The sequence below is a fragment of the Gambusia affinis genome, linkage group LG09 (genome assembly GCF_019740435.1).
Source record: "Gambusia affinis linkage group LG09, SWU_Gaff_1.0, whole genome shotgun sequence".
Classification (NCBI taxonomy): Eukaryota; Metazoa; Chordata; class Actinopteri; order Cyprinodontiformes; family Poeciliidae; genus Gambusia; species Gambusia affinis.
The window spans coordinates 15,576,636-15,590,232 of NC_057876.1; the positions used below are offsets into that span (position 1 = coordinate 15,576,636).

Genomic DNA, 13,597 nt, shown 5'->3' on the forward strand with positions numbered 1-13,597 from the left:
TCCATCTGAAAAGGTTCAGGTATAAACCAAGATTGAGCTCAAACAAGAAAGGGAAACAGTATGACTTAAAATCAGATGCCGTTTCTGTTAAAAGTAAGATTCAGCATAAGAAACAGAATTTCTAGTGATCTGTGAACCGGTCTTTGCAGGATTAGCGACATCATCGCTAACTTTCTCCTTCTGGCCTTGAAAACTTTTCCCCCTGGTCTGCGGTTTCCTTCTCTCCCTCTCTTGTTCCTTCTCCTTCTTCTTTTTCAGCTTCTCCTCCTCTTTTTCCTTTCTCTCCTGCTCCCTCCGCCTCCTCCTCCTCTCCCTGGAGCTCAGCTTCTCCCCCGCGTCTTCCTGGACCGCCGGCTCATCCGCTGGCATCACGTCGCTGAAGTCCTGAATCAAGATCTTGGGAACCTGCATCTTGGGCTTCTTTTTCGGCTTGGCCTTTTTGGGCTGCTCTCCTTTGAGTTTGCGGAAGAGTCCGAATCGCTTGGAGGCGTCGGGCTGCTGCTCCTGTCGCTCGCCCGCATCATCTGTCACTTCAGGAACTGCTTGCTCTGATTCTGCTTCCTTAGGTTGTAGTTCTGGTTGACTGGCGCTGAACTGGGATTGGCTAGTCTTCTCAGGACCGCTGAAGAGATCCTCTGAAAGTCTACGCGTGACCTTGGAGCCACGTGAGCCGGAGGATTTCCTCAGACAGTAATCAGCAGAGGAGCGACTGCTGCGGCGCACAGAAGGTTGCTCCCGGCTGCCGTCGTCAAGTTCAGGAAGATCTTTTGCATCCTGATGAACTTTGTCTTGGATATTTGTGTTGCTGTCAGTATCTGCTGATTCAGAAGAAATGGCGACATTATTCTCTCCTGCTTGGCTTTCTTGAACATTTTCCTTGCTTTCTGCTTTCTCCACAGCACCAGCTGCTGACTCTTCAGGTGTTTGCACATGAGAAGAGCTTATTTGTTCTTGATCAGATTTATCTTCAGTCTCATCCTGTGTTAAAATCTCACCTTCTTCTGGAGGTGGTGCGCTCTCTGCAGCCTCCTCGTCTGGCTGATCGAGTACTTGTAATTCCTCTGAATTATTTTGATTAGAAACACATTCCTGACTTTGTGCATGTACAGGCACAACTACTTCCCCTATTTCCTGTCCAGGGCAATCCCTTCCTGCTTCATTTTCTTCTTCGATCACAGTCTTAGTATCACTCTCCTCCTCTTGAGGGGTGCTTTCAGGTGCAGATGGTGTCTGTGAATCTTCCTGCTCTGTTTGTGTCGTTTTAACATTTTGTTGGTCCTGCACGGCCACATTTTCTGCCAGGACGTCGGTTTCTGTCTCTGTCTGGGCGTGGGTCTCTGTTTGTTTTGTTTCAACTAATGATTCAGTGCTGTGGCATTTATGCGTCTCTGTGATCACTTCTTCTTGCTCCTGCTCTGTGCCTGTTTTAGGATCCAAGTCTCGGTGACATTCTGTGTCCAGGCTTGTCTCACTTCTTGTCTCTGTGACCTCAGTGACGGCGTCCAGCTGCCGCTGTTGTGAATTTTCACTTTCTGCGCCAGCCTCTGGTTTTGTGCCAGCTGGCTCCTCCCATGACTCTGTGTGAGACTCGGCATTTGTGTTTTCTCTCTGAATCACTGCATGATTTTCCTCCATGGTGGTTGTATTTTTGTTTTCTCCCTCTTCATGCGTACCAGTCACCTCAGTCTGCTCCTCATTGCTTCGCTCTTCCAGAAAATGGGATTGACTCGTATTTTGCAGCTTTTCTGGATTCTCCGCCTCGCTGCTTATTTCTGTATTCCCACTCTCCTCATTGTTGTTGTTACTTTGCTCATCAGTAATATGGGATTGGCTCACAGTTTGCAGACCTTTTTGGTTCTCAGTCTCATTTCTGTCTACAGCCTCACTCTCCTGACTTTGCTCCTCCAGAACCTGTGGTTGGTTTGTGTCATCCAGCTCCTCTTTCTGCTCACTTCCATTTGATTCTTCTGGAGCTTGGGAATTATTTTCAACAGATTGAGACTCCTCTGCCTTTTCTAAAATGACTGTGCTTTCTCCAGTCTCTTTGCTTTCCTCTTTTTCACATTTTCCTGCTTCCAAAGGCTCAGTTTGTTCTTCTACTTTTACTGTTTCACCTTTGTGCTCTGTTGGCAGATGTCTGTTTTCTTCCCATTTTTTTTCTTCTGCTGCTTTTGTCTCTGTTTCTGTTTTCTGTCCATCTGAAACTACATCCTCCTCTTTGACGTCTTGGACGTTTTTCTTGAATACTGTGTCGCTCCAGTCGCCCTTTGCTCCCATTGAAAGATGCCTCGAAACTTTGTTGCCGGGCTCCCACTCACCAGCATTGCCTTTTCCTCCTTTCCTAAACTTCTTGTGAAGGAGGGCAGGTGAGAGCGAAAGAGTGGAGGCGGAGCGGGCAAGAGGAACAGAGAGATTCCCCGTTTCTCTCTCTTTCTGCTCACGTTCTTCCTCCTGCTGTCGGGTTCTCGCCCACGCCATCCGATACCCGTAGCAACGACCCCGCGGGTCGAACGTGGACGAGGGTTTGTCTTTCCTCCACCTTCCCAACTCTTTCTCCGTCCGCTTCTCCAGGTCTTTACCTGACAGTGGCACTGAACAAACCTGAATGAGGGGAGAGAGAAGACAGCTGTGAATCTGAGAAGAGGTTTGTTCATGATAACAGAACAGAAGAGCAGGAAAAAATTTGGTTCTATTACAGTTAAATAAAGAGTTTCAATTGGGTTTAAATCGGGATAGTATAAAAGTCCCATGGTTGTTATTGTTGGGTTAATCTGTAGTGTGTCCCTGATTATATTATTTATTGAAAAGACAATGTTTTATTACAGAAAAGGGTGATCTGATAGATTTTCATACTGGTTCTGCAATAATGCTTTCCTGTAGTCCAAAGGGTGTTCAAGCTTTTTGTCATATCAGCCAAAATCATCACATCAAATGGGCTCACGAACCAAACAAATTGTTTGTTTGTTTTTTTCTCCAAATAAATAAATACATGAATAAATAAAATAAGCCAAGTCTGAACAAAAAACAGCATTTAAATCACTCTATTTGAAAACACTGTTTGTATTTAGCCAATTGTAATAAATTAACGAAAAGCAGATTTGGGTGTAGCCAAGTTTCACCAAAAGTCACAAATGTTTTGACTTATTTGTCATTCAGACATCCACTTACAAGTGTACCCACAATAAAATTACATTTTGATTAGCTCAAGGTCACACACTAGAAATGAAATTAGTCTCGAAGTGTTAAATTTACAGAATACATTTAGAAATGTATTCTTGATTCATTCTCAAGATTAATTCCTTGAGAATGAATCAAATATATAACAATATATTACTTTTCTGTTATGAAAAGATTTTAATTTGTGATCATTTTGCCATAATTAAAAATAAAAAGTCTTCACGTAATTCAACCAGGAGGCCAAATTTTTATAGTTCTTGAATGGCAGCAGAGGACGACAAAATATTAGTTCAAGAGCCACAAATGGCCCTTGGGCCGCACTTTGGACACCCCTCCTCTAGACGAAAAGAGTGACCTGATGTATATTTCCTGTGCAGGGAATGAACAAACAAGAAGTGCTAACTTTTTTCAGTGTTACCTCTGCTATGAAAGTCTCCTCTTCCTCCTGGACATGCTCCCTGACCCCCCTCAGCCTCTCCAGAGTCTCCATCTGGCCCGGACACTGCTTCCTCTGCTCAGCCCGGCCCAGGACGCGACGCACCAGCACCACCGCCACCTGGAGCAGCACCTTCACGCCTGAACGGCAGAGGTGGGAGAATTTCACCAATAAGCAGCGACTGCAGTGTCAAACGTAAAACTCGCATTGCCTCGATTTGATTTAGTTTTTGGTTGTAAAACCACACACACATAGACACACCATAGCAGAAGAAGAGGTCCCACACTCGGAGAAGCGTGTTAAAGGGCAGGTGACGTGTGAACAGACACATCAACCAGTCGGTGGCGAACATGAGCGGCTCCACGCCGTGCTGCTGGAGATGCTTGTGTGCAGCCGGGCACGTCTTCTTCAAGACCCAGGAAAGGATGGCTGCGTCGAACAGAACTCCCTCCTACACAAAACACCAGTCTGTCTGTTAGAGAGCCACACCTTATTAACGCTGACCAGGTGTGTCTCCTGGAAATATCTGATGCAGTGGAGGAAAAAGGTTTCCTCATAGAACAGTATGGACAGGTACGGGAAAGTACCCTAAAAGGCGTCTATGTCTTCCTCTGCATCATTCATTCATCTGTTTGAGTCTGAAACTTAAATCTGGAAAGGTGAAACGTCTCATTCAAACTAAGTGTTCACTCACCAGCAGAGGACTGTAGTATCCAGGAAGGTACTGCTCACTGATCTGAACCAAACACCAGAAGGCCTCCTGCCAGACATGAACAAGAATGTCAGGATATAGAGAGCAGAGGTTTGGCTAGTAAAAATAAATACCCCCCCTAAAAATATGAATGCAAAGGTAGAGCAGACACATGGACACTTCTACAGGCTGTTTGATTACTGGTCATAAATTTTTAAATAGATATCTGATATAAAAACTGAAAAAAAAAAAACATCCATTAAAAAGACATATTAACAAGATGAGTGAGTACACGTAAAACTTCAAAGTCTGCCCTGACAAAAATAATTCACCCTTTCATGGTGATTGTTCTCAAAGTGAACTTGCACCTAGTCTGCAGAACAGAAATGTGTTTTTGGTCCAACCTCAGCAGGCATGTTCATCAGCAGCACCGCAGCCACCGGCCCCTGAGCCTGGCAGTAACCTTCCTCTGGCTGGAACTGAGTATAGGCTTTCAACACCCGGAACAACTCCCGCTGCCTGCACACACACACACACACACACCACAGTAATCAACCACATAGCATATGCTGAGCAGTTAGCTCAAGTGCTCTCACTGATCAGAGACATTTATCTGTTTTAATTAAAGAAGCAAAGATTTATCTTGCAGGTGCAGTAACTAAAGGCGTCGCAAAGTTGTTCTCCACTCACAGCTTGTTGCCAGAAACACTGGGTAGAAAAAACCTAACACTGGGTAGAGAACCGACCTACACTGGGTAGAAAACAAACCTACCCGTGTCCGTCTTTGGAGAGGAACATCTCGTGGAAGGGGAACTGTCGGTCTAGATCCCTCTCAATTATATCCACCCAGCTCTGCAGACCTGGTTGTGAATCTAGAGACTGCAATAACAAATCATTAATATTCCAATATCACACAGAGTTAAAACGGCAAACTTGATTTATCTCATTTAGTAAACACTGATTGTTGCATAATAAACATTAACTGCATACATAGTGATAGATTTTAAGGGTCACATGTTAATTTTTATGGTCATCTCTTATAGCTCCCTAATTAATCGTCACTGGATGTGGAAATGTCACTGTGGACCTCGAGGAATTTGGATTCTGTTCTCCATTTTTCCTCCTGATCCTGATTTCCAGTGAGATGTTAAATACAACTTAATCTGTAAAAAACATTTGGACTCTACAGCAATAATTGCATTTTTTGGTTCTTGTACTCACCATCCACACCTGGCAAATTTTTGGATTTACTTTACAATCCACTCATTCTGTGCTTATACTTGTTTGTGCAACTTTTTCCAGCAGCATGTTTCATTCCACTTGACTTTAAGCATGAATTTGCTTAAACGTAGCCTTCAGTGAAGAGCCACCTTCTTTAACAATAAGGTTTTCTGGCTTACCCTGTCTGTTGAACAGTTAAGTCTCATCCATCATTATTTAGCACACTTCAGAATAAAAATTCTGTTTTAGCGGTTGTATCTACAAATCCAGGTTTCTCTTATTGATTGAAATTGACAACCTTCAACATAATCAGAAAACAGACCCTTGAAATTTACCACTGTGAAACTCAGTCAGTGAATTTCACTTTTTTATTTAGTTAGTGAACTAAATTTACTTTGCAATGCTATGTTAACTTACATAGTGGTTGCATGTAGCACAAACATGTTTCCATTTGTAAATCACAATAATCAGGAAATTATTTTCAGCCTCTCACAAATTACTCAGCAGAAACATCAGTCATATTCCTGCAACAACTATGCAGCTTTTTTTTTTTTTTTGCGCAAACCCCCCCAAAACAAAACATATTAGCTCTTGCCTCATAAAGGTTTTTTTTTTGTCTCATTCTTTCTAATGCTCCACACAGGAGAGGCCAGCACTTTGCTCGGAGCGAGGGAGGGATTCCTTTCTGGCACTGCAGTTTGACCTGCAGAGACATCAAGACCCAGTAAGAATCTCCATAAGCCATTTGACAGTGAAAAAAACAAAACAAAAACAAGGCTATTCTGTTCTTTTTATAATTTTACGACAAGCTAAAGAAGAGTTTATGTGCTTGTCGTCTCTCCACCAGGACACACCTTGCTGCTCTTCTTTAACAAGATGCGGTTCCATTGGCCAATGATGTTGATCCATTTGGCTTCCCTCTGTCTGACCAGCTCAGGGGATGGGCCCACACTCCTGACACACAACACAGCACACAAGACACCAAGTGAGCAATTTTAGCACATTTCGTAAAAGACAAAAAAAGAAAGATAACCTATGAACTAATTTCTAGGGGCTTTTAAAGTCAGCCTGCAGTGCTGCTCTGTGCCTTTACAGCACAGAGACGCAGAGCTCTGAAAACAAGGCAGGAAACAGGAAAACCACACGTTAGCAGTTTGACGTCTCCATGGCAACAGGTCAGGATGTTATCAATGGGGAAATTGTGAAGATGACAGGTAGCTTAGCCTCTCCTACTCTGATTTGATACAGCTTCATCTACCATCATCACTGCGTCAAGTGTCCACTTGTTGCCATGGGAAAAAGTGTGTGAGTTCTGATGTGTGAAGCTGCAGCATAAAACTTTATCAAGGGTTTAAAATCTCCTGTTTAAACTCTACCTGCACTTCAAAATCCTTTTTGTGAGATGCTAGAGCAACTGTCAGAGCCACTGACGATGCACCAAACTGTTTCATAAATAAGATTAAACCCCTGCGTGCCCCTGCCCCACTTGTTGCTGCACACTGCCAGTGAGCTGCCTGAAAGGAGGCTGACAGGCCCTGTCGTAGAAACTCAAAGTTTGGAAAGTAAAAGAAGCGCAAATTAATGAAATTATAAACAGCATATATAAACTGTGAATTTCTTTCACTTTTTAAGCAATGTCACAATAGTGAAACAATCTCACAGTGCCTCAAATATACATTGAGTATTAACCATTACTATAGGCATATTCTGATTTTTAGAAACTGTTTTGTGAGCTTCTTTATCTTGTTCTAACAATCTGACAAGCTTTTTGTTTATTCTTTAAATTAATAAAGTGTTATAGAAGTCATCTTCTATCTTTAGCTTCTATCTTTTCTCGTAATAATATTTAAAAAAGGGCCTAAAATGGTTTTCATTGCAAATAATAATTTGATTATTATCTGATAATAATAATAATCATTATTATTATCTGCAATAATAATCAAATAATACGTATCGTTTGTTTTGTGCTCTGTTTTCAGATGGTGCATTTTCCCTTTATTATCTTAAAAAGTACTTAGGTAATTATCTTAAAAAGTTCATCTTCATTAACTCTTGCCCCTTTGTTGTGCAAAACATATATTTTGTTGATTTTTTTTTTCTCTCTCTTTTAGTGTCAGTGTGTAGGATGTTTCTCTACTGCATTAACCCACCAGTCCTCTGATATGTGGTCTGGTATAACTTCCTGGTCTCGCCGTGGGAAGACAAAAATAAAAGTTATTTGTCACTCTGGGAACCCTTTGTACACATTTTCTCAAGTTGATTCTGCTAGTCTAAAGCCTTTTATAACATTTTGTTTTTAAAAAAAACAAGGAACTTTTGTATCAGTTAAATTAGAAAAGAGGAATCTTTACAATGGTGGGAGAATATATGAACCTCCATAAATTCAAGCAGATTAAGATATTTTGCATACTATTTATATATCAATTAGTCAGAGCTTGCATTTTAAATGATTTTAAATTTTGTATCTGAACTTGACTTTTAAAACGATCTCATTTCCTTAAGCGGTGCATGTGGTTTTTATAGCAGTATTACCCTTCCTCACAGTAAAGTAGCAGTTCTCCAGCATCCTGCAGGTGTACTCACCCAGCTGTGGATCCATTGGTCAGAATGAAGCCAAACCGGTCCGTCTCTGGTTCTAGACTGACCTCTGATCCGGCATCCGACCCAGAGCTGTCCTCCTCACTCTGATGCCTGTGGGGTTGACTCGATGCTTTCAACATCTTCGCAGCACAGATGACGGGGGCTCTTGTGGTTCACTTTGTAAAAGTATTCCCAGTTATGAAGAGTTCATGATAGTCAGGCTGCGCATCTTGCAGAGTAATAATCCCATCTGAAACAAGCAATAGTAGTCAGTAGTTTACCTGTTCTTTACATGTTTTCTCTTCTGCTGCTATTTCTTTCTCTGTCGCGCACTTGACTAAGGGTTGGGAGAGTTTTAACAGGAAGTTAATAGAGTGTTGACTTCCTGCCATTCAACCAGACACACCATCAAATGAAATGTAATTTAAACGTGAATACCTTTCAGATTCCCTTCATTATTGCGTATTTGTTTGCAGAAGAGGTGCAGAGCGAGGTCCTCCAGTAATGGAAGTAGAAGATAAACTTCCTCTCTCTATTTACTGCTGTTAATCTGCACACCGCCCTTGCCTGTTACTGTTACCAATGCATTGACTCACTTTTCCTCTCTCACACACTGTGGTCCTTTATTAACGTTTTTTTTAAGATCCTAAATAGTTGTGGAAGTGAAACTAATATTACTATTTGGCAGCATGACACATTTGTAAAAAAACAAACAAAAAAAGGGTAATAGTCTTTTTTTAAGGCTTTTAAAATTCCTTCCTACTGCATTGCCAAATAGCTGCGTTGCAAATATACAGTGTCAAAAGTAAAACAAATTAAGGAGGAAATGTCAAAAGGTTAACAGGGTGAATATATTGTGACTCAGAGAGAAAGGGGAATTAACGAGCTGCTTTGAATGCAGCATTTCTAAAACTGCGCAGTTCAGGGACCGGTGAAGTTCATCACAAATCTCGCTCCAGAGGTATGTACCGTAAAAGATTATTAACTGAACAGTTGCTGTTAGTTGACACTTTTACCAAGAAATGCTGAATATATGTGGTTTGTTTTCTATTGTCAAATAGACCTAAAATTATCTGCTCTACAACTGGGAAGAAATGACTTATGAGCAAAGTAAGAGTAGATTTACAAACACGTTTTACCTGAAAAACGTAAATATAAAGCCTTATAGTAAATTGAGCGATGTTGGGTGGTGTGTTTATGTGCATTATTCAGCCCGTCTTCAAAAGAACAAAAAAAAACCCCTCCAAAACCTGGTTTAATCGCTACAACAACCATAATAACTGCAATTTTCTTCTTACATGTTGTTTACGCTAGAAGAAAAAAAATATATTTACCGTTTCGTTGTCGTTTTTGTTCACATAAAATTGCTACATGTTGGTAAGTGGTTTATGATCAAGAAACACCCTGAAACCCAGTTCGTACATCTGGTTTCCTATTCTCCCGGCGTTCCGCGAATATGTCATACAGCAGGGATTTGGGGCGCCAGATTACTGCAGGGCTGTCCTCAGCTGGCACTCTCCTTACCTGCAGGTTTTCTGATGTTTTCACAGTTTTCTGTGTTTTACATTGCGATTGTTGTTTGTATGTTTTGTTTTCTGACTCTCTGTTGTTAATCAGATGTCTGCTGCACTAAGTCTGCGTCTGTTACACTGCTACTCGAAGAAAGGTACTAAACCACTTTATAATAACATGCATGTGCTAAAGTGATGTTGGCTCACCTCGTGTTTATGCATCTCCAGGCACATTTGGACATTGTTCTAGTGCTATGCGCACACTTAGCATTAGCGCACCGAGAGAAGGCTACAGTAAGTACTGGACTAAATACAGTAGTGCACTACAGAAATAGTACCTTCAACTTTTTACATTTTGTCATGTTTCAACTACAAAGTTGTCTGTATTTTATTGGGATTTCATATGACTGACCCACATATAGTAAAGTAGTGCATCATTTGCAATTGGTAAGAAAATGATACTTGATTGTAAAAGCCTCGAATTTGTTCTGTTTTCCCTTTCCTTGTAACTATGGCCTTCTGTTATAGCTTTTGTATTTTTAATGTATATATTTTACTTTGCTACAAAGTAAAATGTTTATATTTTCTCCTTTTATTATTTATATTTTACTGCATATATTACTATAGAGCTCTTTCGCGTTTTCTTTGAAATACGGTATACATATAAAGTTTATATACTGTCACACATGCAGACTGTAGTTTTTGGAAAATTGCTCAAGTCAGACTTGATAAAAAGCGCGTGTTTAATTTTACATCCGTTAAATGTGCATCTTTGTGTTGAAGTATGTTAGGAAGTCTGACTAAGATACATTGATATTTGTGTATGTAAAGTGAAAGAATGTGAAAGTTCCTAAGGTTTTTTCTTTACTTTTGACATATTTAGGAAAAATGACCAAAGCAAACAGATTATCTAACCGCATATTTATTTCTTTTTTCTTCTGGTAGAGTATGTAAATGCCCAGGAGCAGCCAACTGACCTGAGGTCCATCACTGACCGGGCTGCAACAACCCTCTTATGGACTGAGCTTTTCAGAGGTCAGAGCTGATGTTATTTCTGGGCAAATTACCTGATTCATGCAATGGAGTTGAAGCTAAAGTTTGTATTTTCTTGTCAAGTGTCATGAGAAGACCAACATTTAACTTAAACAACTCCTCACTGTGTAGGGAAAGCTGATTTGTTGCTCAATGCAAATTTTTACCCAGTGATGAACACAGCTTCTGAGTCTGTTCGTAGCTTAAAATGCCCATTTTATATAATTTTAATTTAAAAATGATTTTAATTAATTTGACTCAATAAGGGGAAGGACACCCTGCTGCCGCAGACAATCAAAGAATCTTTAGAGCTTTTCATAAAAATACGCCATTGTAATCTTAGACTTTCTTCCTTTTTACATAAAATTGTTAAATTAAAAAGTGCATCAATTAAAGTCATCACCAATCCTTTATTCACTCTCTGGTGAGAATTCATTGCAGGTTTGGCAATGACCATGAGCTACCTGTTCCGTGAGCCTGCCACCATCAACTACCCGTTTGAGAAAGGTCCGCTGTCACCACGGTTTCGTGGCGAGCACGCCCTCCGCCGGTACCCCAATGGAGAGGAGCGCTGCATTGCTTGTAAGCTGTGTGAAGCCATCTGCCCTGCTCAGGTAAACAAAAAGATAAGACATGCTTTGAATTTCAAAAATGTATTAATCACAGATCGATCAGACTTCTCTTTATAGCATTGGCTATTCCATTAATTATAAGCAAAAAAAAAAAAAAAGAAAATGTCCTCCTAAATTTAATCCAGCTCATTCCACTATTGGCCATTTTGTTTTTCTCCTCAGGCCATTACTATTGAAGCTGAGACTCGAGCTGATGGCAGCAGGAGAACTACACGTTACGATATTGACATGACCAAGTGCATCTATTGTGGCTTCTGTCAGGAAGCCTGTCCTGTTGACGCCATTGTAGAGGTGAGAAAAGTGTATTTTTGTATTTCTGTATTGCCTCCAACAAACCCCTGACAGAAAAGGTGTGGTCTTTCAGGGATAGCCTGCACATTACCCTGAAAGTCACTTTTCTCATTTGATTCTTTCCCCAGGGGCCAAACTTTGAATATGCTACAGAGACTCATGAGGAGCTGCTGTACAACAAAGAGAAGCTGCTCAACAATGGAGACCGATGGGAGGCTGAGATAGCAGCCAACATACAGGCTGATTATCTTTACAGATGAACTGCGTCATCTGTACATTATCAACATATATATATGCAATTAACGAAATAGCTACACGTAGCCTTACTGATGCAAAAGTGAATTAGGGGTAAGCACTGAAACCATGCTGCAGATACGCACAAATTATACACTGCCTGGTGAAAGATATCACGTTATTTTACTGACCTACTTTTAGCTGTGACTATGGCTCATAATTTTAATGTATCAGCGAGCTTATAACAAACTATTCTCAAACAAAGTGGCAGTTTTAAGACATTACATGGAGGATGGTAGGGTTGAACTGTGGGATAAAGTCGTTTGGACATTTCTAGCCAGGGTTAAGTCCTGGTGAGCCACCCATGTGTGGAAAGGATGATTAATTGTCTTAAAACTGTTATGTTAGAATATACCTGTCACCAGGAAGGAAATCATCTTTTTGTGGAAGAAAAGGTCAGTTAACTCATTTGGGCCTTTTATAACCGATTCACACTATTTATGATGAATCCATCATCTTATCCACTCCTCTTCTTAATATAATGCTTTCATCACTCTGAATCAGGGTCAGGTTGGACTCATTAGACCAAGTGAATTTATGCCATTGTTTCAGATTATAATCCTTCTGCTTTCTATTAAGATGTAGTAAGCTATTTTCCACTATTAACTGCATTCTTTACGTTTAATTTGACTGTGCGGTGAGTGTTTCCAAGTGTTAATTAATTGGTTTATTGCATGTATTTAAATATCTATTTATTTATGAAGCATGTCACAGTTTATCAGCATCTTACCAGATTCTTATAATGAATTGGACATTCCTTATCCCCAGGGTTTAATGTTGAAAGTGGGCAGCCTTTGGAATAATTTTGCCTGGCCCTTGATCACACTTCAAGAGTAGCACCACTGGTACTAACACAAGCAAGTGATGCAGACTGACAGTTTCCAAACTTGTTTATGGCGAGACCTTCGCTGACAAGTTCAAATCTTTTTAAAATGGAAAAGTTACATACAACAAACTCTTATGTTTGTGTTTTATTTACACTGCCTTTTGCTTTAATTTTAGTCACACACCATACAGGACCACAAACATCCAGCTTACTCATAGCAGGATGGGGGCCTGCTATTCATTAAATCTGGCTAAATAGATCAAGCATTTTTGAGAAAAAAGAGTGATCTTATTTCTACTTTTTCCTAAGTGAAGAAAATAGAAAACAGTTGACTGCACAAAGTTAGTACAGCAGATGTCTTCCCAACAGGAATCAGATTATTTTGTTTCATTAAAATATTGCAATGTCAAATTTTGCATTGTCTTTATAGATCAATTACTGTGACAAGGTGATATATATTTTTGATTGTATAACTTAAACTTATGTCAGTAATTATAAAGTATTAAAGCTTTTTAGTTCACTGGAATTAAGCAGATCTTAAACCACGACTGTTTGAATTAATGATATAAAATGAGGCACTGATTTTTAAAGGCAGCTTGTGAGTTCAAGCATAAAAGTCAGCTTACTTTACATACATTGTATGAATTCGCACCAAACATTTCAAGGTACTTTCCATGACAGGCACATCAAATTTTTATGTAATTACATACAATCTAATTCACTCCAAATTTCTTTGATTTTATCCACTTCATAGCAATAAAATGCAGTCAGACCACTTGTTCATACACACGTTTGGATGTTTTACTGTTAGTTTCTATCTGTTAAGCTTGCTGTATCATATGGAGATGGAGCAAATATAAATTGTTGCTGGAAGACTGTATTTGCCTCGTTTTAATATTATACAGT

At 40.1% G+C, this 13,597-nt stretch overlaps 2 protein-coding genes across 7 annotated transcripts; one reads left to right on the top strand and one right to left on the bottom strand.

Moving 5' to 3' along the window:
- Positions 1-74: 74 nt before the first annotated feature.
- tbc1d10c (TBC1 domain family, member 10C) lies at positions 75-9,507 on the bottom strand. 4 transcript variants are annotated; one of them, XM_044126423.1, is made up of 10 exons: positions 9,440-9,507; positions 8,109-8,355; positions 6,380-6,479; positions 6,121-6,228; positions 5,077-5,183; positions 4,709-4,823; positions 4,308-4,373; positions 3,875-4,064; positions 3,596-3,753; positions 75-2,601 (listed from the first exon to the last, which is right to left on the bottom strand). In XM_044126423.1, exons 2-10 carry the CDS (start codon positions 8,243-8,245, stop codon positions 88-90), a joined length of 3,495 nt encoding a protein of 1,164 aa, XP_043982358.1. In that variant the 5' UTR covers positions 8,246-8,355; positions 9,440-9,507; the 3' UTR covers positions 75-87. The 4 variants fall into 4 exon arrangements, with proteins under 4 accessions (XP_043982358.1, XP_043982356.1, XP_043982355.1 ...); XM_044126421.1 differs by lacking the exon at positions 9,440-9,507 and adding an exon at positions 8,544-8,742; XM_044126420.1 differs by lacking the exon at positions 9,440-9,507 and adding an exon at positions 8,387-8,454 and having other exon boundaries at positions 8,109-8,281.
- LOC122836681 (NADH-ubiquinone oxidoreductase subunit 8-like) lies at positions 8,973-13,122 on the top strand. 3 transcript variants are annotated; one of them, XM_044126431.1, is made up of 7 exons: positions 8,973-9,066; positions 9,723-9,771; positions 9,845-9,910; positions 10,562-10,651; positions 11,090-11,262; positions 11,443-11,571; positions 11,700-13,122. In XM_044126431.1, the coding sequence occupies exons 2-7, from the start codon at positions 9,723-9,725 to the stop codon at positions 11,829-11,831; spliced, it is 639 nt and encodes a 212-aa protein (XP_043982366.1). In that variant the 5' UTR covers positions 8,973-9,066; the 3' UTR covers positions 11,832-13,122. The 3 variants fall into 3 exon arrangements, with proteins under 3 accessions (XP_043982366.1, XP_043982365.1, XP_043982367.1); XM_044126430.1 differs by lacking the exon at positions 8,973-9,066 and adding an exon at positions 9,088-9,215; XM_044126432.1 differs by lacking the exon at positions 8,973-9,066 and adding an exon at positions 9,561-9,635.
- The last annotated feature ends 475 nt before the right edge of the window (positions 13,123-13,597 follow it).